This window comes from Macaca nemestrina, chromosome 13 (assembly GCF_043159975.1).
Source record: "Macaca nemestrina isolate mMacNem1 chromosome 13, mMacNem.hap1, whole genome shotgun sequence".
NCBI lineage: Eukaryota > Metazoa > Chordata > Mammalia > Primates > Cercopithecidae > Macaca > Macaca nemestrina.
Genome location: NC_092137.1, coordinates 48,877,734 through 48,902,190, shown reverse-complemented (window position 1 = coordinate 48,902,190; position 24,457 = coordinate 48,877,734). Strand labels below are relative to the sequence as shown.

The window sequence follows — 24,457 nt, the reverse complement described above, 5'->3', positions numbered from 1 at the left end:
AGCACTGAGGAAGAGTTTGTTAATGGTAGCAGGGATTATGGAAGGTTTCCTGAGGGAAGTGATTTAGGCTGAGTCTTGAAGAACAGGCAGGAGTTGTCTAGACAGAGTGAGAAAAAGCAGGCAAAGAAGATAGAATGGCTCATGTGAAGACACAAAGTCAAGAGACAGTAGATGAAACTCTCTCAGAAAAAGTGAAACATGGACACATGGAGGAAGATGAAACCGAAGAGGAAGCCAAGGAGATGTGGGCCATGATGATCTGAGGGCCAGGCCCAGCTGTTTAGAGGATGGGGAGCCATGAAGACTTTTAAGCAAGATTACTCAAATTTGCTTTTATAAAATACCACTTTGCAGCAAGGAGGATGGTTTGGAGGTGAGCAAAACTGGTGAGAGACCAGTTAGGAAAAGGATAGAGATATTGGTTTATGATAAAGCTGATTCTGGATACCCACATTTTGTGGCAAAGAAATCACATCCCTTCCTGAAATTACTGGCATGTGAAAATTTTAGTTCAGGGATTTTTATTCCAGTAGGTGAAAGAGACAAAATATTCCTGCAAGGAATTGTCTCATAAGTATTGGAGAAGAATAATACATAGAAGCGTCCAATTTGAATTGCCTCATTTCTCCTTCCTCATCAGTAAAGGTTGAGGCCCTCACAGCCTGCTCTCTTTTCCCATTTTTCTTTTTTTCTTGGCAGGGGTAAGGGTGTTGGTTATTTTCCTTTATTGACCTGACTAATGGGTACATAGCTGATCATTCTGTGAGAAATCATTGAGCTGTACATTCATGTTTTACCTGCTTTCTGTGTGTTACAATTTAATTTTCTGATGTTTTACAAATTGCTATTACAATATAAGTCTATTTGAAACTTATGAAAAGGAAAATAGGCAAATGTCATATATCTTTTCTGGTTGTGGCCTTGTACCCCACTGCCCTCAGGGAACCTTGATCTGACTTCACCAAGTAGCCTTTTGGAATTAGCCCCTTCTGAACCTGTCCTTTTCCATCATGTCCAAATTCTTAATGAATGCAGTTGATAAACCTTGTAATAATGTATCAACAGCATGATAGTTCTTGCATAGAATATGCATGAACTGTGTAGAAACAATGCATTGTCCCATCAGAGAAGATGCAAATTTCATTCTCTATAAAAACAAAGATTGACTGTCATGAGGATGCCATCAGGGCAGTGAATATGAGGAGAGAAGAAATAAGAGACAATCAAGGGCATTTGTAATTATGAAGAAACCACTGTTTTTTTTCTGTAGATCTCCTCTGTGGACAACCATTATTTTTTTATTCAACTTTTATTTTAGTTACAGGGGTACATGTACCAGTTTGTTACATGAGTATATTGCATCCAGGAAGTGAGCATAATACTCGATAGGTAGTTTTCAACCCATGCCTCCCTCCTTCCCTGCCCCCCCTTTAGTATTCTGCAGCACCTGTTGTTCCCATGTTTCTGTTCATATGTCCCCAGTGTTTAGCTCCCTCTTATAAGTGAGAACATGCAGTATTTGGTTTTCTAATCCTGAATTAATTCACTTAAGATTATGGCTTCCAGCTCCATCCATGTTGCTGCAAAAGACATTATTTTTTATGGCTGCATAGAATTATATTGTATATATTAACCACATTTTCTTTTTTTTTTTTTTTTTTTTTTTTTGAGACGGAGTCTCGCTCTGTCGCCCAGGCTGGAGTGCAGTGGTGCGATCTCTGCTCACTGCAAGCTCCGCCGCCTCCCGGGTTCACGCCATTCTCCTGCCTCAGCCTCCCTAGAAGCTGGGACTACAGGCGCCCACCACCACGCCCGGCTAATTTTTTTGTATTTTTAGTAGAGATGGGGTTTCACCGTGTTTGTCAGGATGGTCTCGATCTCCTAACCTCGTGATCCACCCGCCTCGGCCTCCCAAAGTGCTGGGATTATAGGCGTGAGCCACCGCGCCCGGCCTGTACCACATTTTCTTTATCCAATCCAGGCACCCAGGTTGATTCCATGCCTTTGTTATTGTGAATAGCATAGCAATGACCATACAAGTGCATGTGTCTTTTTGGTATAATGATCTATTTCATTGGGTATACAGTGAGTAATGAGATTGCTGAGTTGAACAGTAGCTCTGTTTTAAGTTCTTTTAGAAACCTCCAAACTGATTTCCACAGTGGACGAACTAATTTACACTCTCATCAACAGTGTATGAGCGTTCCCTTTTCTCAAACTGTAAAAATCCTAGAAGAAAACCTAGGAAATACCCTTCTTGACATCAGCCTTGGCAAAGAATTTTTAGCTAAGTCCTCAAAAGCAATTGCAACGAAAACAAAAATTGACGAGTGGGACCTAATTAAACTACAGAGCTTCTGCACAGCAAAAGAAACTATCAACAGAGTAAACAGACAACCTACAGGATGGGAAACAATACTCACAAACTATGCATTTGACAAAGGTCTAATATCCAGAATCTATAACAAACTTAAACAAATCAACAAGCACAAAAATAAATAACCCCATTAAAAAGTGGGCAAAGGGCATGAATAGAACAGCATTTTTTCATATGTTTGTTGGCTGCTTGTATGTCTTCTAAAGAAAAAATGCTCATCATCACTAATCATCAGAGAAATGCAAATCAAAACCACAATGAGAAAAACAACAGATGCTGGCAAGGCTGTGGAAGAAAAGGGAATGCTTATATCCTGTTTCTTTACTCATTTGTATCTCCCTTAAATTCCATCCCTAGGTAAGTGCTCCCTCAGGTAAGAACAGGCCTCATTTTATTTTATTGGTATTTCTCCAATTTCCATAGGCTAAACTTCTTAGAGGGAAAGATGGAGGAGTAGGGAGCACCCACATATGTTTCTGCACATAAGAAAAAATAACCTGAAATTCACATCATGATGTCAGGTCCGGCATCTTCAAGTCCTTACAAAAAAAAGGTGCCCAGTTATAATTCAAAACCATGAACACAGAATGATTATTTGTTAAGGCCAATGTGGAAAGGAGAGTGGTAAGGAGCAAACCTTAATATACCATAAAAGTAGCTTTTATAATCATTGAAAAATCCTTGATTCAATATGACAAATTTAAGTTTTTTCATCTCTAGTGCCCACACAAAATGCTTAGTATTCAGAAGCATTTTATCTAAGCTGGAAGCACTCTAATGACAATTCAGAAGCCTTTACTGTCTCCTCAGGAAGCATTTCAGTTAGGACAATGGTGCAGAACAAGATGCTGGTGTAATAGGTAAAGAATTTGCATGAACAAAGCATAAATAGATGCACAATCAGGTTTAGCTTGAAGACCAAAAGCTCAAATGCTTTTTTTAACCTCTTCTCTTTCAGACAGAATTTTTCACTTTCCATTTCTGAAAACTTTTCCAAACAATGTGAAAGCACAGTAAGGAAACTGAATAATAAAACATTGTAAGTATTTGCATGCAAGGAAACTCAGAAGTCATATCTTGTTCTGTGTGTACCTTATTATCAGCATCAATTTTTTCTTTTGATACAGTCTTGGTTGGGGAGCGGTTGCAAAGCATCTTTAAATAGTTTTAAAATGGGAATTTTTTCTTTGCAATTGACATCAAGTTGATCAAGCATCTCTTTCAACTGTTTAAAAAACTATTTTAAAATGTTCCTCAATATTTATTCTAAAATTATATTAAAGCCTCCTCAAAAATTAAAACTTTGCAGGTATTTTGATGTCACCAAAGGCTGATATAACTGATAGCTTCATTTGTAAGAATTTCCCCTAGTCACATGGTCAACATTCCACAAAGATTAACTAATTGCGAACGTAGCTTAAAAGTAGCCACTTCCCTTAAAGGAGACTTAGGCTACCTCAACAACTATGCTCCTGGGCTTAAAATTAGTCTTCATGGTATCGCTAACATACACTGGATGGAAGCTACATTGCTGTTTTACTGACTAACTTTTAACACTTTTCTGCTATAAATGCTGGCTGCCTTGGCATTTCACTTATCTTCAACTGTAAAACAGCATGCCTCAGAAGATAATCCCAGTGTCCCTATGGCACATTTACTAAGATTTAGATTTTATTATGCCCCCATGAGTCCTCCAGACTACAAAACTAGAGGTCCCTCTGAGATACTTTGCCAATCTCTTTCTGAAATTTTCTCTTCTTTTCTTTTCCTATCAGTCTCCAAGTTAGACAAATGCTTCAGGGTGATGTGGTAGAATGACCCTGGACTTTGGGGTTCCATTCCAAGGATATGAATCCTTGGAAGTAACCTTCCTGTAACACTGAGTATCACTGGCAAAATTTATCCTTTTTGAGACCTTTCTCCTCATCTGTAAGGAACAGCAGAAATACCATTTGGCTTTCAGAACCATGAGAATGAAGGAAGTTGCTAAGCAATGTGACAACACCAAGGGTAAATAAGTATTACTGTCTCCTTCTTTTCCTTTTCTCGCAGTAGGTCTGGCACCCATATCCTCCAGTGGCCTTTTCTTCTCCCTTCCCATCATCTTACTCAGTATTCTATCAGTAACCTTCTATGTAACTCTTTTGCAACCACATGACTTTATTCTTATCAACAAGAAAACATTTATGGGTATAGTTAATAACAGCACCAAGGAGTGGTTTGAGGGGAAGGAAGACTTCAAACCATCCTCCATATAATCCTCACCAGTCCTCACCGTAAACCTTCCCAAATGAGCACAAACAACCTTAAGTTTGCTATGCTATCACTGCTTTAAGACAAGTCCCTAATCTCTAGCATCTTCAAAACTAACCGAAATTAACATAAAATCTAAGTACAAAGAGCATTCTCCTTGTGAAAGCATTTTATGCTAAATCTCCTACCTCCTACCTCCCACCAGATAGCCATTCCTCAGTGCCTAGAGTTTAGAAATTCTGCAGCCAGCCGCTAAGCCTTACCTATTCTCCCCAAGATAATGCATCCTTACCTCTATGGCTGGCCCCATTGTCCTCCTAAAATTCCCATCTTTTCTCCTTTCTTTCTTGTGACTGGAGCAGGCGTACTACAGCTCTCCTTCCTCTGATTCAATATTACGAAGCCCATGTGAGTCCATTCATACTCCCTGTATAGCCTCCAATACTAAAGACAGCTCCGTGCTGGGCTTTGTCAATAAGCATGATGCTGCCCTCAGGAGCCATCCCAGGACACAAACGTAAGTAATGGCAGGTGGGCATTTAGTCTGAAGACAAATCACCAGGGAGAAAAATTGCTAGACATATGCCCAGTAGGGCAAAAAAAAGAAAGGACAAAGGACCAGACAGCGAGAGGAAGTGAGAAAACATGTTTGACCTCTTATTGATATAAATTTAATCAGAAATCATGGCAGAATTTTTAGAAGTTTTACAATAGTGCTTCTAAGAACTGAAGTAGTTTTGAAAAGGGGAAAGGAGTAAAGGAAATCAGGAACAGTTGGAACGTTTTCACCTAATTTAACAAAGGCTATTATTTTCTATGAATCATCCAGAGAGCTTACTTAAAATGCAAATTCCTGGGCTCTGCCTCTAGAGATTTTTTATTCAGGGTTTGGAAAGCCAGGAGTCTGAATTTTAACAAACACCCTGGTGATTCTGATGGAGCTGGTTCAAGGACCACACTTTGAAAAACAATGAGAGTGAAGTTAGGGGAAAGGTCTCTGAACTGTGGTTATGAAGACCTCATGCTGCTACTGTCACTATCCCCGAGAGACCTTGGACAAGTCCTCCTTTAATCTTGGTTTCCTTACCAATAAAATGAAATGATTCAATGAGATGGTCTTTAAAAACCTTTTTTTTTGAGACAGAATTTCGGTCTGTCACCCAGGCTCAAGTGTAGTGGCACAATCTCAGCTCACTGCAACCTCTGCTTCCTGGGTTCAAGTGATTCTCCTACCTCAATCTCCCAAGCAGGTGGGATTACAGGTGCATGCCACCATGCCCAGCTAATTTTTGTATTTTTAGTACAGACAGGGTTTTGCCATGTTGGCCAGACTGGTCCAAACTCCTGACCTCAGGTGATCTGCCTGCCTCAGCCTCCCAAAGTGCTGGGATTACACGCATGAGCCACCGCGCCTGGCCTTAAAACCTTTCTAATGCTAAGAAATTAATGATCTATTTTCTTTAATAGTTCTTTTAACCATCTTCTCCCTTTAAAGATTAAAAAATGGTAATTATATTTACGTCTATGAGAAGAGGACAAACAAATGTGCTAGTTATAACAATATTTAATAATAAAACACGGGAGGTTCCTATGCGGTCTTCTGTACATAGCAGCAGCCCTTCTCTAGTTCCAAATTGGGCTCCACAATACTCGAACATATTTTCAGAGTCCCAGGTCACAGATTTTTTTCTTTTTTAAAATCTGTGTTCTTTCCCTTCAGTATTGTATTCTTCCAATTTATTATTTCCTCCACTCACTGAACTAGGTATGCACTTAAAATACAAAACATGAGAAGTTAGCTTTCGAAAGTAGAGAAAAATATCCTTTTAGTGTGTTAGAACCATAAGGTCCCTCATGTATTATACAAAAATGTATTATAAATACATATATGTAATGGCCTTGACAGAAAAAATATGCCCATTTCTCCAGTTCCTAAGATTGTATTAGCAGAAGATGGGTAAAAACAAAAATGTTTGTTGAGCCTACCTGCATCATGCTGTGTGCTCACTGTCCCTGTATCCTCTCAATTCCTTTCAGAGCTAGAATCATCCTGGTTTAGAATTATTCACTCTACAAACATTTACTGAATGAACACTCTGAGCCAAAACTGTGCTAGACACTGGGATTTCAGAAATGAGTAAAACCTAGTCCTCTGTTTTCAAGAAGTGAATAGACAAAGAAGATAGACATGCATCATCACTTAATTGCAATATGTTTTGATAATTGCAATTGTACTAAGTTAAGCTCTGGCAGGAGGATAAATAATACTTGGGGAGTATAATCAAGAAAGCCTTCATAGAAGAGCTTATCTTTACAGATGAGGAGGAATTCACCAGAGAGATGAGGAAAGGAAGAAAATTCTAGGCAGAAGTATGTACAAAGACAGAGGAGTGAAACAGTAGAACTTATTCAGAGAGCTACAAGTCATTTTATGTGACCAAAGAGAAGGTTGCCCAAGGGATCTGCAAGAGCTAATTTTAAGAATCCCTAATATTGATTGCTTCAAGAATTATTCTAAACATTCTTCATGTATGAATGCATTCAATTCTTAGCACAACTGTAACATAGAAGGTATGATTATTATCCCTACTTGGCAAATAAAGAACTTGAGGCACACAGATATTAATTAACTCTCCTGGGATTACACAGCCTGTAAGAGCCGTGCTAGAACTGGGTCCTGGAAGTCTCGCTCCAGAGCCCATTCTCTGAATTCTGCAGCACTACTGCTTCTTAGAGATGAGGTTGGAGAGATAGGCAGAATCCAGACCAAGGAGGGCCTTGGAAGTCATCACAATGAGTTTGGATTTTATCTCATAGCCAATGAGAGCCTGGGGCAGGTTTGAGTTCAGCAAGTGAAATTAGTAACTTTGTATTTGGGAAAGGCCGTTCTAGAAGGAACATACAGAATGGACTAGGGAGAGGGCTAAAATTGGAGAAAGGATATCAGGAAGAAAACTAATTGCTCCATAAGAGAGGACAAAAACCCAGGCCGGGCACAGTGGCTCATGCCTGTAATGCCGAGGCAGGTGGATCACAAGGTCAGGAGATGGAGGCCATCCTGGCCAACATGGTGAAACCTCGTTTATACTAAAAATGCAAAAAATTAGCTGGGGGTGGTGGTATGTGCGTGTAGTCCCAGCTACTCAGGGGGCTGAGGCAGGGGAATCATTTGAACCTGGGAGGCAGAGGTTGCAGTGAGCCAAGATTGTGCCACTGCACTCCAGCCTGGTGACAGACCCAGACTCCGTCTAAAAAAAAAAAAAAAAAAAAAAAAAAAAAAAAGACAGAGCGAGCAGAAAAAACCCTAAACTCAGGAAGTATCAGTGGGGTTGGAAAGGAGTGGCAAAGGAAGGACTGTTCTTTCACTAGGGACAAAGTACCTCTTAAGCCTCCCTCTGTCTTTGACTCACGCCCCTAAAGAGCAATGTTTCCACCATCTCTTCCTCTTGTTCACAACTATATTCTTCCTCTGCTCCTAAATTTCTAATAACCTATCCTTGGTTTCTATTTCTCGATTGGACTATTTGATTAGCCAGGGACTTAAATGCAAACAAGTCCAGCAGTAGCAAATGACTTTCAATAACATGAGCCTTCCATTTGTGTTCTACTACACACAAACAGCTTGGTAGCAGTTTGGTTGGCAACTAAATGAGAGATAAATAGCTAAGAAAATGACAAGAAAGGATTATTTTAGATTTACCAAGCATACATTGTCTTTCTAAACTTGTTTTCAAAAGAAAATCATCCTTTGTAAACAGCTTCATTAACTTTTTGCATCAATGTTTTATATATATATGTATATATACACACATATGTGTATATATACACAACATATTTACATATATACACATGTTTATATGCATGTATATACATATATATGTATATACACACATGTGTATATGTGTATATGTGTATATATGCACACATATGTATATGTATATATACACACATATGTGTATATATGTATGTATATATGTGTATACATATATGTGTGTAGATATGTGTATATATAGTCTAATGGCTTTTCATTCCCTTCTTAAGGAACTCCTACATCAAATCAGAGTTCTCAAATAATTTAACAAATGTAAGGCTGAGGGTATTATGGATTTGTTTGCTTTTGTTTCTTTGGCTTTAAAGAAACATAATTCTTGAATTTTTTTAATACTCAGAGAAAACCTCTTACATCAAGCCAATAATTCTTCTTACAGTTATTCTGCCATGCTTGCTGAGAGTGAACTGAGTGGCTGGGACTATGAATATGGTTTCTGCTTACCCAAGACACCCCGATGTGCTCCTGAACCAGATGCTTTTAATCCCTGTGAAGATATTATGGGCTATGACTTCCTTAGGGTCCTGATTTGGCTGATTAATATTCTAGCCATCATGGGAAACATGACTGTTCTTTTTGTTCTCCTGACAAGTCGTTACAAACTTACAGTGCCTCGTTTTCTCATGTGCAATCTCTCCTTTGCAGACTTTTGCATGGGACTCTATCTGCTGCTCATAGCCTCAGTTGATTCCCAAACCAAGGGCCAGTACTATAACCATGCCATAGACTGGCAGACAGGGAGTGGGTGCAGCACTGCTGGCTTTTTCACTGTATTCGCAAGTGAACTTTCTGTCTACACCCTCACCGTCATCACTCTAGAAAGATGGCACACCATCACTTATGCTATTCACCTGGACCAAAAGCTGCGATTAAGACATGCCATTCTGATTATGCTTGGAGGATGGCTCTTTTCTTCTCTAATAGCTATGTTGCCCCTTGTGGGTGTCAGCAATTACATGAAGGTCAGTATATGTTTCCCCATGGATGTGGAAACCACTCTCTCACAAGTCTATATATTAACCATCCTGATTCTCAATGTGGTGGCCTTCATCATAATTTGTGCTTGCTACATTAAAATTTATTTTGCAGTTCAAAACCCAGAATTAATGGCTACCAACAAAGATACAAAGATTGCTAAGAAAATGGCAATCCTCATCTTCACCGATTTCACCTGCATGGCACCTATCTCTTTTTTTGCCATCTCAGCTGCCTTCAAAGCACCTCTTATCACAGTAACCAACTCTAAAGTTTTACTGGTTCTTTTTTATCCCATCAATTCTTGTGCCAATCCATTTCTGTATGCAATATTCACTAAGACATTCCAAAGAGATTTCTTTCTGTTGCTGAGCAAATTTGGATGCTGTAAACATCGGGCTGAACTTTATCGAAGGAAGGATTTTTCAGCTTATACCTCCAACTGCAAAAATGGCTTCACTGGATCAAATAAGCCTTCTCAGTCCACCTTGAAGCTGTCCACATTGCACTGTCAAGGTACAGCTCTCCTAGACAAGACGTGCTACACAGAGTGTTAACTGTTACATCAGCAGCTGCATTATCGAATTGTTTTTAAACCTGTAAAAAAAAAAAATTACCTGTACCAGTAAAGGGTTAGATTTAGGAAATTATTTATTCTTAGGTGCATTGGGCAAGAGACCTCTACCTAGCAGACAGTGTAGACTATGACCACTGCCATACTAAAAACTGTTTGTCATTGATATAGGGCATCAATACCCAAGTTGGGAGCATTTAGAAATCTTTATAGAAATTTTACCACAGTAATTTTGTTTGATGAATCTATTAAAAAACCGAGGAGGTATTTTGTATAACTTTTTTGCATTTTTGTAATTTGTATGGCATTCTATAAAAATATGAGTTCATAACAGATCAGAAATTTAAAATAAGTGGCCTTTTTCCTCAGGTAGTTTGAAAAACGCACTCTAGAGATGCACTCTCCAATCTGGTAGCCACTGGCCACATGTGGCTAAATTAAAATTAAATAAAATGAAAAGTGTAGTTTCTCAGTTGCACTAGCCACATTTCAAGTTCTCAATAGCTACATGTGACTAGTGGTTACCATACTGGACAGCACAGACACAGAATATTTTCACCACCACAGAAAGTTCTATTTGTTCTATTATAGAGACTTTTATCTATCCCCTATCTGGATTCTACTTATTTATAATTTAAGGTAAACATCTAAAAGCACATTTCAGCCTATTTGCTTAGTGAAACATTAAGCTGTAGACTGTGAACTCCTCGTGAGTAGGAACCCTGTCTCAGTTCATTTTGTTTTCCTGCTTCCTACCTCAAGATCTTGGCAATGGTACACTACAAATGTGCTGAATTAGAATTACTCTAAAGTTATGAAACATATAATGAAAACAATTTTTTTCTAGAGCTTATATTTTTATTTGAATGAAATAAAATGTTTAAATATTTAAAAATAATTAAGTTTCATCTTTTCTATCCTTTGGAGAGTATAGGAAAATACATTCAGTACTTGCTAGAAGATATTTTTACTTATTAGAATTGGTTCTTATAGGACAACAAAACTATGGTTTTAACTACAGTGTTTTTTGTATGCTCCTTTGACTTCTTTAAAGTAACTCTCATTGAAAGCTAATTCTACACCAAACATCTTGATAAATGTTATATAATTTAACCCATTTAATCTTCATAAAACTCTATGATGTAGATATTATTCACATTTTATAGGAGAGCAAAACCTACAATTTGTCAACGTTCACAAAACAAATAAAAGATCCAACTAATAGAATTTAAACTCAAAGCTCTGATTCAGGACCCCAGCCTCTTAATCACTGTATTTTACTGATTCCCATATCGGTAACACAGTCATCTAAGAGTTTAATATGCATTCAAAGTTCCTTAAATTTTCCCCAACATTTTATGTTTTCAAATGTGCAGAAAAATTGAAAGAATTGTACAGTGAACACCCATACAGCACCACTTAGGTTCAACAATATTTTACCATATTAGCTTCATTACATATGTATGTAATTATCCATGATTTATCAATTCATCTTATTTTGGATACATTTCAGAGTAATTTGTAGACATCAGAACTTAGCCCTAAACATTTTAGCACTCTTACTACTAACCAAGATATTTATTTACATTTCTAGATAAAATTTACATAGAATGAAATGGACAAATCTTAAGCATGCCATTTAATGAGTTCTGAGAAATGCATATACCATGTGACCCAAACTTCTCTCAAGGCATAGTAATATAATATCATCACCCTCAGAAAGTTCCCTCATGCCCCTTCCCAGTTAATTCCTGACCCCCAGCCCCAGAGGGAAGGATGGTTTTTTATTTTTTCTCCCACCAATTAGTTTGTCTGTCCTAGAACTTCAAATAAACAGAATCATATAGTACATACTCTTTGTATAAGGCTCCTTTGACTCAACCCAATGTATTTGCTACTTATCCATGTTATTGCTTGAATATTGCTGATTAGTATTACATTGTATGAATAGAACATTGTTTCTATTCTTCTATTAATGATCTGTGCTATTTCCCATTTTTAGCTCCTTTGAGATTTTATGATATAAATGTATAGACATAACTAAACACTCTACACATCCAATCTGTTTTCAATCCTTATGCCACTGTGCAAAGTGATTCAAAGGATCATAACATTATAAATTTTATAAAATCTCTTCTCTGTATTGTGTTTTTCACATTTCTGACTTTTCTGCTGCATAACAAGTTACTTGTCTTTATTCATATGCAGGCCTCTCTCGTAAGCTAGTGTTCCAAAATTTGTCTCAGCAATATAAAAGAATACTAATTAGTCGTGTTGCTGTATACCTAACACAAACTTTCTGATTCATATATAAATCCCAGAACCAAAACAGCTAAGAAAGCAAAAAAAGCATAAAGGAAAAAAAGGGAAATAAAATCTATTCTTGTGGAGAAACTTTACACACTCAAATGCAGTTTGAGACCAAGTTACTTCTACATATACTCTGACAATAACTTTCATAACCTTTGCACAAAAACTGATGTTTATTTTCTACACTATAAGTTTTAACACATGGAGGTACAGTATATTGTCTTCCTCATTCTCATTCCCATATTCTTCAGTTGCTAAGATCTACCAGTTATTCTTCTGAATTGTCTTCTACACCAGTTTATATTCCAGGGCCAGGCATGGTGGCTCATGCCTGTAATCCCAGCACTTTGAGAAGACAAGGCAGGAGGATCACCTGAGGCCAAAAGTTCAAAATCAGCCTGGACAACATAGTGAGACCCCATCTCTACAAAAATTAAAATTAAAAAATTAGTCAGGTGTGGTGGCAATGTGCCTGTAGTACCAGCTACTCAGGAGACTGAGATAGGAGAATCACTTAAGCCCAGGAATTCGAGGTTGCAGTGAGCTATGATCATGCCACTGTACTTTAGCCTGGGCAACAAAGTGAGACCCTGTCTCAACAACAACAACAAAAATTCCCATGTAAATGTAAACTGAAAAAAAATTGTATTCTTATTGCCACACCCACATCTCAGATCATTTTCCCCTTACTCCTAGAGTATCTCCCTAATTTTTATTCCTATCCAATCTTTCCCATGTCTATACTCTCATACCCACTACCACTGATTAATCGTCATAAAATCCTATTTCACCTTATTATATACATGCAAAAAAAAAAAATCCTGAGCAATTCATCGGACCATAAATTTACATTTTAGAGCTTAGCCTAACATTCAGAGAGTCCTAACTTTATTTCTACTGATCTACTTTAAATCTACTAACTTTATTTCGTGCTGATTTTCTACATGAAACAAATTGTTCTAATCACTTTTCCCTAGCCATGCCGTATGAATCTCCATGCTGGAGCCATGCCATTCTTACTGTCTGAACACCTTATCCCTTACCTGTCCTTCCCTGCATCCTTTAAGGCCCTAAAACAACCACAGGTTTATCTTTTTTATCTTTTTTCTTAAAACAAAACAAAACAAAACAACCAGAGTCTCACTCTGTAAGCCAGGCTGGAGTTCAGTGGTGCGATTATGGCTCACTGCAGCCTCTACTTCCTGGGTTCAAGTGATCCTCCCACCTTAGCCTCCCAAGTAGCTGGAACTACAGGAGTGCACCACCATGTCTGGCTTTTTTTTTTTTTTTTTTTTCTTGTAGAGATGGGGTTTAGCCATGTTGCCCAGGCTGGTCTTGAACTCCTGTCTTCAAGCAATCCTCCTGCCTTTGCCTCCCAAAGTGCTGAGATTACAGGCATGATCCACCACGCCCGGTCTTTTTTTTTTTTTTTAATTAAACTCTCCTTACTTTTTCCTTAATCTGCTATAGTCAAGACTCTTCCTTTATCCAAAATAAAGTAGGACACAAATAATATACAACCCACAATGATCTCTCTCTTTGGACTTCTTTAGCATTTGTCCTCTGCGTCACGCATTTGTCTCTTACCCTACACTGCTGGGTTAATTATCTTTACAAGTACACCTCTTATTCACCTATGATAGGAGTTTTTTTAGTGGTACACTCATCTCTGTTTCCAACTATATCTAGAGTCTTACACATCATAGATGATTCATAATTTTTTAGCTGATTCACTTTTATAACTGAAAATAAAATTGTCCTACTTAAGAAGCATTTCCTCTATGAGACGGTCTCATAGAAAACATGTGTATTCTTATTCTGTATAATCTCTCATTATATATTTGATGATTTTGATACCTAAATCATCAAAATGCAATACTCGATAAATTTATATTTCTGTTTTGTATTTTTTGATTAATATTTGATATTTTCACTGGTAGGCTGCAAAATGGCTAAGAGGGGTTAATTCATCTGGAATAACTCATCTAAATTTACAAAATGATTTTAAAAGGCAATGGTATTTTTTCCTCTATTTATAACATTTTCTGTAAAGGGCATGATTTTGGTTTCCTCAAATTGTAGTGAGTCCACATGTAATTAAGAATCTCTGTCACAAAGATTTCAATAAATGTGTTTATAATTAGAAATAATGATTTCCTCAAAATGAGCAATATTTTTATCTTTTTCTTCCCCTATGAGTTATTACCTAGGGCTTTCTACTCATAATTTACCCTTCTAGTTATAAATCACAACATTCCCACTGGCTTAGAGTGTATTTACATGAAAATCAGGATAATATTAACCTACTAATATGAGTCAAAATAAAATCTCCCATTAAATCCCCTCCCTTTTTACCCACCACAATTAACTGATGCTACTCACTTTAAAAGTTATCCTTTTTCCTACACAATCTAAGTGACTGAAACTGAGTGTGTCAATTAGATTTCTTGCTCCTCTATGGAGTCTGAGCTATAGAGGTGATTATTTACTAACATTACAGCCATGACTGAGGTGTTCTGCACATTGAATAAAATAGGTAAATGTACCAGACAAGGTCAGTTGGTCAGTCCCTAAGAGACTAACTGTACAAACTCAGCAAGATCTTCTTAGTCCACAGAGAGAAGAAGAAAGTATGCAAGAAAGAGCTACAGCATAGGCCAGGCATGGTGGCTCACACCTGTAATCCTAGTACTTTGGGAGGCCAAGGCAGGCAAATCACTTGGGCTCCCAAGTTCAAGACAGGCCTGGGCAAAATGGCAAAACCCTGTCTCTACAAAAAATACAAAAATTAACCAGGCATGGTAGTGCCTGTAATGCCAACTACTTGGGAGGCTGAGGCATGAGGATCTCTTGAGCCTGGGAAGTGGAGGTTGCAGTAAACTGAGATAGCACCACTGCACTCCAGCCTGGGTGATAGAGCCAGACCTTGTCTCAAAAAAAGAGAAGGGGAGGAGAAAGGGGGAGGAAGGGGAGGAGAAGGGGAGGAGAAATGGAGGGGAGGGGAAGGGGAGGAGAAATGGAGGGGAGGGGAAGGGGAGGAGAAAGGGAGGAGAGGGAGGGGAGGGGAGGGAAAGGTTAGGGGAGGGGAGGGGAGAGGAGAGGAGGAAAAGAAGGAGGGAGGGAGGAAGGGAGGGAGGGAGAAAGGGAAGAAAGAATTACAGCATGCTAACAAAAATACTTGAGAAATTCTCAAAGTATACTGACATAGAAATTTCTCTACCTATAAAAGAGCTTAGAAATGACATTTACCAAGAGACTGTCTTTATAAGAACGTAAGAAACTTAGAGTATTTTGTTATAAAAATGCAATAGGAAATGTTTACCTTGGACATAATAAAGATGTTCCTGAAAGGAAAAGTAATATGATATCAAAGCCAAGTCTCAGGTAAACTCTCCTGACTTACAGGGCTTAAAGAATAACTTTCTCTTTTAAAATGAACTAGTGTCTCACTCTATCTTTACTACACAGGTTAAATTTGTAGGTAGTGAAATCAATTTAGTGGTTCAACACGATCAATTTTTTTAATGAAACAAAACAGAATCAAATAGATGATGCTGGGAAGGCTATCATATGCTAAAGGCAAGCATAATTTTCTGAAACTTTTGTCTCATTTGTGTTATGTGTGTCAGTCGACATGCAAATATATACTGAGTTGTTAAACTGTATTTCTTAGTGTAGATTCAGGCCAAAAAATGTTAAAGTCACTGTTCAGATGACTTCTCAAGAACTAGGATTTTTCCTAGCATTATCTGAGACTAATAAAAAGGTAACAGATCCAAAATAATTTGGTGATCTCTTAATTATCTCTGTAGTCACCAATAAAACTATGTAATTGGTTTATGTTAGCACACAAGGAAAATTATTATTGTTTTGTGATAAGCATACATTTAAATTGATTTTTTGCATTTTTAAAAGATGAGGGGCATGAGAGCAAGCAGAGACACAAATGGAACAACCATGACTTAATCTTTAATGATAAAATACACTACACAAATAAAGAGGCCCAATATAATAACAGTATGTGTAATATGCCATTTAAAAAATCACCAAAGTAAAATGAGATTTTAAAGTTCACAGTGAAGAAGAGGAAAAGAATTTTAGAAACAAATATTATTGCCTCCCTCGAGCAGTTGAACCAACACATTAATTCCCAGCTCCCAGGTGTGTACACCATATCAATAAATTCAGCCCTTAATTTGCAATAAAATTTGCCTGGGGAAAATACAGAATGACTGGGTGGGCCTGAAAGAAAACAGGAAGAAGACAGTACACTTCTCACCTGTAATCCCAGCACTTTGGGAGGCCGAGGCGGGCGTATTACGAGGTTAGGAGATAAAGACCATCTTGGCTAACACGGTGAAATTCCGTCTCTACTAAAAATACAAAAAATTAGCCAGGCATGGTGGCGGACACACGTAGTCCCAGCTACTCGGCAGGCTGAGGCAGGAGAATGGCGTGAACCCGGGAGGCGGAGCTTGCCGTGAGCCGAGATCGCGCCACTGCACTCCAGCCTGGGCAACAGAGAGAGATTCTGTCTTCAAAAAAAAAAAAAGGGCCGGGCGCGGTGGCTCAAGCCTGTAATCCCAGCACTTTGGGAGGCCGAGACGGGTGGATCACAAGGTCAGGAGATCGAGACCATCCTGGCTAACCCGGTGAAACCCCGTCTCTACTAAAAAATACAAAAAAAAAACTAGCCGGGCGAGGTGGCGGGCGCCTGTAGTCCCAGCTACTCGGGAGGCTGAGGCAGGAGAATGGCGGGAACCCGGGAGGCGGAGCTTGCAGTGAGCTGAGATCTGGCCACTGCACTCCAGCCTGGGTGACAGAGCGAGACCCCGTCTCAAAAAAAAAAAACAAAAAAAAAAACAAAAAGAAAGTACACTCCTCAGCCCTGGAGTGGGTACATTTCAGAGACAGATGCAAAGCACTCTCTTTTTACTTTCCACGTAGAGAATACAGACATTTCATGGAAGGCAACACCCTTGAAAAGAACGCACAGCTCCTGGGAGTTCTCAAGATCCAGAGAAGGATCTGGAATAGCACTGGTAATAAGGAAAAGGTCAATCACTTTTGGATGAAGATCAATCACTAAGGATGAAGAGGGTCTAGTGGGAGAATACAGCTGGGGACGAGCCCACTCACCAGTACTAACTGAATCCTCATGCGGCTGCCAACTTTAGGCCAGAGACAATACCCCATCCATGTTGCCCAGGGCTCAGAGGAGATCCATCCAGATTTCGAGAAGATATACCAATAGCTGAGCCTCTTGTGTAGGACAGAAAAGTGTTGGAAAAAATTAAACTCCCCAATAGGGTTGCTTTCCAAAAAGATATGGGGAATTTGCCCTGTAACCAGTCAGATCCAGATACCGAATCCTTAAGGAGCTTTAATAGGCCATAACCTACTCATCCCTGCATTGCTTTTCGTGTGACAGTTACTGTCCTTAAAAACACCATTCAGGGATAAAAACAGAGCTCCTAGACTTACAGAGCATATGTGCCCCACCTGTTAAGAGCAGTAGAGTGATGGGGAAAATGTTTCTTTGAGAGATGTGAATCTACTAAGGAAGAGAGTATTATAGAATAACATCAGAATATTAATTTGCTTTGTTTTTATTGCTACGGGAAAACGAAGGCTATTTATCTGATGTTTTGTTTCCTCTCTGTGATTTCAAGACAGTTATCCATTCCTCCGTATCTCAAATGAAATTGCCAAAGCAGAAGTTCCTGAAGAGAACATCTCTTCTTGACTTTTGTTTTAGAAAGCCTAAAATCAATGAAGGAGATCCCTGTTAAGAAAAAGAGAGTGAGGCACTGCCTTTGAAGGGGAAAGGGTTTGCAAAGGGGTCTTCCACTGCACAAAAAACGGAAAAAGTAGGGAGAGAGAAAAACCCACCATGATTAGGCAAAATACAGAAGTATAAAATTTCAAGAAGTAGAATAGGAACCTAACCCACTTCCTCACAATTCCCCAGAAATATAAAGAAGAATGGCCTAGCCAAATGGTAAGTTCAGAGAGGCTGATCCTTAGCTATAGGGATCCTAGCCTCGGCAAAAATTTTCATGTTCAAATAATAGTATAGGCATCTGCCTCCAAGGGACCATCTGGGCTTAAACAATCAACATATTTCCAGTAATCAGTACAGAATTAAAACCCAAAGAAGCCTTTTTGAATATCCCACTACTTAAAAGACTCCCAAGGACGTTCTATAACATGGTTTGGTGAGAGGTGGGAGGAATGCTGGTCCCAATCTAATAACTGATACTGACTTTACCATGAAGGGGAACTGAAATGTGATTTAAATTTTACTTCAAGAAAAAAGAAATGTGATACTTTTTCATGTTCCATTATCCTGATGCATCTATGCTTTGTAATGGTATAGAATGAGAGTTTTTAAAAACCCTGTTAGGACACAAAACGAAATACATATAAAATTGTGTATTTGTATCTGCATCTGAATTATAATTTTATTAAATTCCATACAGTGAACTACAAATTTGAACAGCTCTCTGCTGGACTATATTTAAAATAAAAATGAATTTCACAATATGCAATATAGTCCAACTGATGTTCACAAAATAGCTGTACTGAGCTCACAAGGTTTACCACTCTGCATCACCAATGGCTTTTGCAAATACATAGTCTCTCCCTCCAAAACACATAACACCATCTTTCAAATAGAATTTCCATTTGTTCTTGCTTCGATGAATCTGGAGGGAGAAAAGTAGTTTACATTAATTAATTTTACAAGTTAAAGGATCACCTGCATCTCTTTGCTACAGTAAATGGGATTATTCTCACCCTAAATGTGAGTGCCTTAAAACTAAAACCTCCTCAAGATAGTTTATTCGTTCCACAAACATTTGAGTTCCTATGTGTTAGACACTGTTTTAGGCACTGGAAATATATTAAGATACATATATTTCTATACTGTATATTTTATATATAAAAACACACATCCTGTATATGTAAAACCAAAAAAAAAAAAAAATTCCCTGCCTTTTAAGAGTTTACATTTTAATAGGGAAGGACAGAAACCTAATACTTAAGTAAATTGTATAGAATATTAAGCTGCCATTTGAGGTGACACTTGAGCAAAAACTTGAAAAGGTTAGGAATAAAGCCAGGCAGATATTGACTCAGAAGCATTCCAGATAAAAGGAACAGAAGTGAACAGTCCTGAAGAGGGGCATGCCTGGATTGTTCAAGAATAGCAAAGAGTCCAGTATGTCTGCAAAGGAATAAACAGGAAGGATGTAGGTAATGTTACCAGAAATGAAAAACTGATACTTCATTGTGAGGAAGAAAGTCACAATAAAGCACTGAACAAGGTCAGAAGATACAGTTTATAATCTGTTAGATTCTGCTGGCTGTTTTCTAGATTCCATAAATCAGCCTAGACGCAGACAAAATAAAAAATAAGAAATTTTACTACTTCAAGAGGTAACAAGCCATAAAATCATTGCTACCTCTAAGTAAACTGCAAGTGGCTCTTTAAAAGCCCTAGGAATATATGATCTGAGATCAAGAGTAAAATTTAAACCTAGTTGTTGACTACAAATAGTCAAGTCCAGGAAAAGCTGTGACTGGTATTCAGATGCATTTTGTGAAGCATAAGAAAACACACAAGATAAACCCCTATTTTTGTGTGTGGGGGGGGTGGTTTAAGTCCTAGTAAATTTTTTCTGAGTTTTATTCCCAAATTGTCTTGCACAGGCACTTGCACATGTCTTAAAAATCCCTTGGGAATGCAATAGTGACAACAAAAATCCCAAACTCAGCACAGGTAATAAAATATAACCAGAATTAGCAGGAGAACAGCAACAGAAGCAACAATTCATTGTGGTACCTTTATCTAGTGACTATATTTTTTCTAGATATACAACAATAGTTCAGTGTTAGGAATTTATTAATATAAACATCATATTACTTGAGTTACTGACAAATCGTATAATCACCTCTAATTGTGTTGAAAAAGTATTTAATAAAGCTATTGCATTTTAGATTTTTTAAAACTCAAGAAAAAAAAAGATTAAAAGACTGTGTATTACACACACACACACACACACACACACACACACACACACACATCACTCATCTCAGCCCAAAAGCCAGTGACACAGTGGGAAAAACCCTGAAAGCATTCTCACTAAAGTCAGGACACAGACAAGGATATCCACTATTACCCAACTTCTTAAACACTCTAGAGGTACTAGCCAATGCAATTAGACAAGAAAAAATAAGTAGAGATATAAAAATTGAGAAGGAATAGATTTATAAATACAGTGATTGCATGTCTCAAAAATCCAAAATAATCAATGACAAATTACTAAGAATGCTGATATAAAATTAATATACAGAAATAATTCATAGCCTTCATGCATAGAATCAACAGTTAGAAGACATTCCAGAGGAATAAGCCAATTAGCACCACAACCAAAGAGATAAATAGGAATACACTGAAGAAATACTTGACCTACTGGTAGCATTCAACACTCTCTCCTCTTTGAAATATTCTTCTCACTTGGCTTCTAAAATCCACCGGTTTTCCACTCTCTGACCACTCCTTAGTTTCCTTTACTGAATCCTCCTTATATCTCTTACCTCTCAATTTTAAGGTACACCAGGATTCTTGTTTTTGCTTATATTCACTTTTGGTGATCCTAGTCTCATGACTTTAAACACCATTTATATGCTGTTGACTCCAAGAATTTATGTCTAGCTCACACCTCTCCCTTAAATCCCAGATTCTCATTCAACTGCTTCAGCATCCTCTCCTGAATGTCAAGTAGATATCTGAAGCAAGTTTAAAACTATGACACTTATACTCTCTTCCCCAAACCTCACAATCTTCCCCACCTCACTGGGAAATGATCACTCATTCTTCTAAGAGCTCAAGTCAAAAATCTCAGAGGTATTCTTTATGCTTGCTACTTATGTCCCATCAGTACATGTTAGTTCTACCTACAAAACATATTCATATTCCAAAAACTTCTACCACTACCACTACTGTTACTCTTATCTCAGCCATCATCTTCTCTTGCCCAGATTAATACAATAGCCTCATAACTAGTTCCTGTTTTTACCCGTGCTCCCTGACAACACCCACTTTCAGTCTACTATAAACAGCATACCCAGAGTGTCTGCTAAAAACATAAATCAGATGTCATTTCTCTTCTCAAAACTCTCCAATGACCTCCCATCCAAAAACTAAAGCCCTTACAATGGACTACAAGAGTCTTCATTTTTCCTAACTTACTGCTCTGGCCTCTGCACTGTTCCCTGAACACATGGGCAAACTCCTACCTCAGGACTTTTGTATTTCGTGTTCCTTCTGTCTAAAATGCTTAAACCCTAATATCCTCACAGTTCATTCCCTTACTTCCTTCTGATCTTTACCCTATTACGTTCTCAATAACGGCCCCCCAGACACTCCATCTAAAATTGCAACCTATTCCTCCCCAACATCATTAAAATAACAAATTTTATTAATATGATCTCAATGAAAATACCAACAGGGTTTTATTTTGAACCAGACATGTTGATTCTGGAGTTAATATGAAAAATAAACAAGAATATCCAGGAAAATTCTGCAAAAAAAAAAAATAGTAAAGAATTACTAACCTTACCAGATATTAAAAATCTTAATAATTAGATCACAGTAGCATTGGCCTATGGACCTATGCTATCCCCTTTCTGGGTATTTAATAGATATATCTGCACATATTATGAAAATGTCTTATGTACATAGTAATTCAAATCAAAAGACTGAAAAATCACAAATATCCATCAGTAGAGGATTGGTTAAATTTTAGTAATCCTACAATAGGATATTATACAGCTATTAAAATATCATCACAAAGAAAGCCTCCTTATATGGGAAGATCTGACAGAAATGTTGTTTAAAGAAAAAAAGCAAGGTACAGAAGAATATAGTGTTATTTATGTTATCTTTTGTATTTGTATTTGAATAAAGAAATTCTATGAAAACTAATATAACTACTTATTTGCATTCGAGACAGGAAAAGGAGCTACTAACAGAAAGCACAAATGGTGAAGGAATGTGAACCAGATTTTTCACTGTATACCTTTTTATAGTATTTTGATTTTTCAATCATGTGTGTGCACTGTATATTCAAAGAAGGAAATGTACATATATATAGACTATTAGACATATAGATATATATAAAGAGACCATATATATACACACATATATACATATCTCTCTGTATATATAAAGAAACCATGCTATACCCCTAGAAATTAATCATTGTATAGCATCTAAGGGATAAAGTCAGCTATAAGCAAGTCTGCTAAACTGTCAAATGAAGATATAGGATATTCAAATGGTTTCACATTCCACTATAAATAGGGTCCTATTTGTAGCACAGAACATTTCCATCTGTAGTAAAAGGTTTCATTTCACCATTAATTTTCCCTATAATGTCTTTATTATTTAAATCTTTATATTAATTTTAGACATTCTCTAGGCCTCTGAAACAAAATATCTACGCCATTTAACTAATTCTCATCCAGTATGTAAACCAGTGACTTTCATTTAGCTCTTTTCTACTGTACCTGTTTATATTTTCAAAGTTTTCCCCCAATTGTTAAATTTTAAAGATAAATTCCATCTGTTAATCAAATCCAAATAAAATATACTAAAGAAGCCAAACAGTGCTTCTCAAAATTTAATGGACATGCAAATCATTTTGGAGTCTTGTTAAAATGTACATTCTTATCCAGTACTCTGGGGTGGAACTCAGGATTCTGCGTTTGTAATACTTTCCCAGAGGAACTGGTACTACCTGCCTTTAAAACAAGCTGAGTAAGTCAGCAGAGTGGCACAGCAAAAGCGTGCGGAGATCATAAAACACAATGAATTAGTAAAGCTCTGAAAAAAGACTACTGAAAGTTCTTTCAATTGACTTGAGTTGGGTTACATTCAATACTATTTGAAAAAATCAACCAGTGACCAGCACTGGAAAGTTTTCCTTTCATAAAGATTCACTATAACAGTGTTCCTCACCCCACTTTGACCTTATAGATACATTCTTTTGGCTATCTTCTGACTACATCACTCCCTTTTTAAAATGTTTCAGTGGTTCCCCAATGCCCTGCTTTCCATTAACTTTGTTACCACTGTTCTTAAAATATTCAGTAAGTAGAAGTGTTCTAAGATACTAGATTTGTTAGCAGTGTATATTTAATATCACCTCTATCTATTCCGTAAGATTATTATAAGAAACAAAAGATAATGTATGAGAAAACACACTGAAAAATACAAAGTACTATGTAATTAATTACAAGCCATCTCCCACATTGCAGCAAACAAAGGATACCATATCCATAATGGTCTAGAAAATTCTTCATGAGACTTTATGGAATGCATATATAATTAAGTGCCTTATAATGTTTTTTTCATAGAAGGCAATATATTGTTTATAAGAAACTAAAACAAGTTTTAGTTTTAGTTTCTATCCCCTATTCCTTCTTATGTTTATATTTTTATTCAGCACCTAAATTGCCATTTTCTATTTGTATAAAATGTTATAGGGGAGAAAGTGGCCTTATTTTCAGAGAAAAAGATTTCTTTTTACGGCAATTCAAAACATTATCCTTTGTTTCCCCTAAATATATTCAAATTGTGACTGGAATAAAAGGCCCATTAGTTATCAAGGAAACACAAATCAAAACTGCAATAATATACTATTTCACACCCATTAGAATGGTTAGAATTAGAAAGTCGGATCATGGCCAGTGCTGGCCAGGATGTGGAGAAATTGAAACCCTCAAACACTGCTAATAAGAAGGTAAAATATTATAGCCACTTTGGAAAATAGTCTAGTAGCTCCTTAAACTGTCACCACATGACCCAGGAATTCAACTCCTAAGTATATGCCGAGACAGATGAAAACATATGTCCATGCAAAAACTTGTACACAAATGCTTATAGAGGCATTATTCATAGTAGCAAAAAGGTATCTGTGGGGTTCAGAACACATTATCCCATATGTATTCTGGCATCCTGACATTTGAAAAAATGGCAGAAGCAGGAAAGTCTTTCTGACCTTGCCCTTGCCCTTCTCCCCTGAACCAAGCCATGAAAGAATTATCTGACCTTCCTCTAGAGTAAGTCATA

The 24,457-nt window shown here is 37.4% G+C and overlaps 2 protein-coding genes across 4 annotated transcripts in view; one reads left to right on the top strand and one right to left on the bottom strand.

Annotated features, from left to right (window-relative positions):
• The window catches only part of LOC105465004 (luteinizing hormone/choriogonadotropin receptor), a 63,142-nt gene extending 52,236 nt beyond the window's left edge, over nt 1-10,906 (top strand). Inside the window, exons 10-11 of one of the 2 annotated variants that reach the window (XM_011713180.3) lie at nt 3,336-3,416; nt 8,839-10,906. In XM_011713180.3, coding sequence (XP_011711482.2) covers nt 3,336-3,416; nt 8,839-9,991 — 1,234 coding nt within the window. In that variant the 3' untranslated portion in view covers nt 9,992-10,906. The remainder of the gene's footprint in view (nt 1-3,335; nt 3,417-8,838) is intronic. The other variant, XM_011713181.2, reaches the window with a different exon arrangement.
• Nucleotides 10,907-18,764: 7,858 nt separating this feature from the next.
• The window catches only part of LOC105465002 (general transcription factor IIA subunit 1 like), a 60,904-nt gene continuing 55,211 nt past the window's right edge, over nt 18,765-24,457 (bottom strand). Inside the window, exon 9 of one of the 2 annotated variants that reach the window (XM_011713178.2) lies at nt 18,765-19,025. In XM_011713178.2, the coding sequence (XP_011711480.2) occupies nt 18,918-19,025 (108 nt within the window). In that variant the 3' untranslated portion in view covers nt 18,765-18,917. Of the gene's footprint in view, nt 19,026-21,788; nt 21,906-24,457 lie in introns of those variants that run through there. The other variant, XM_071076672.1, reaches the window with a different exon arrangement.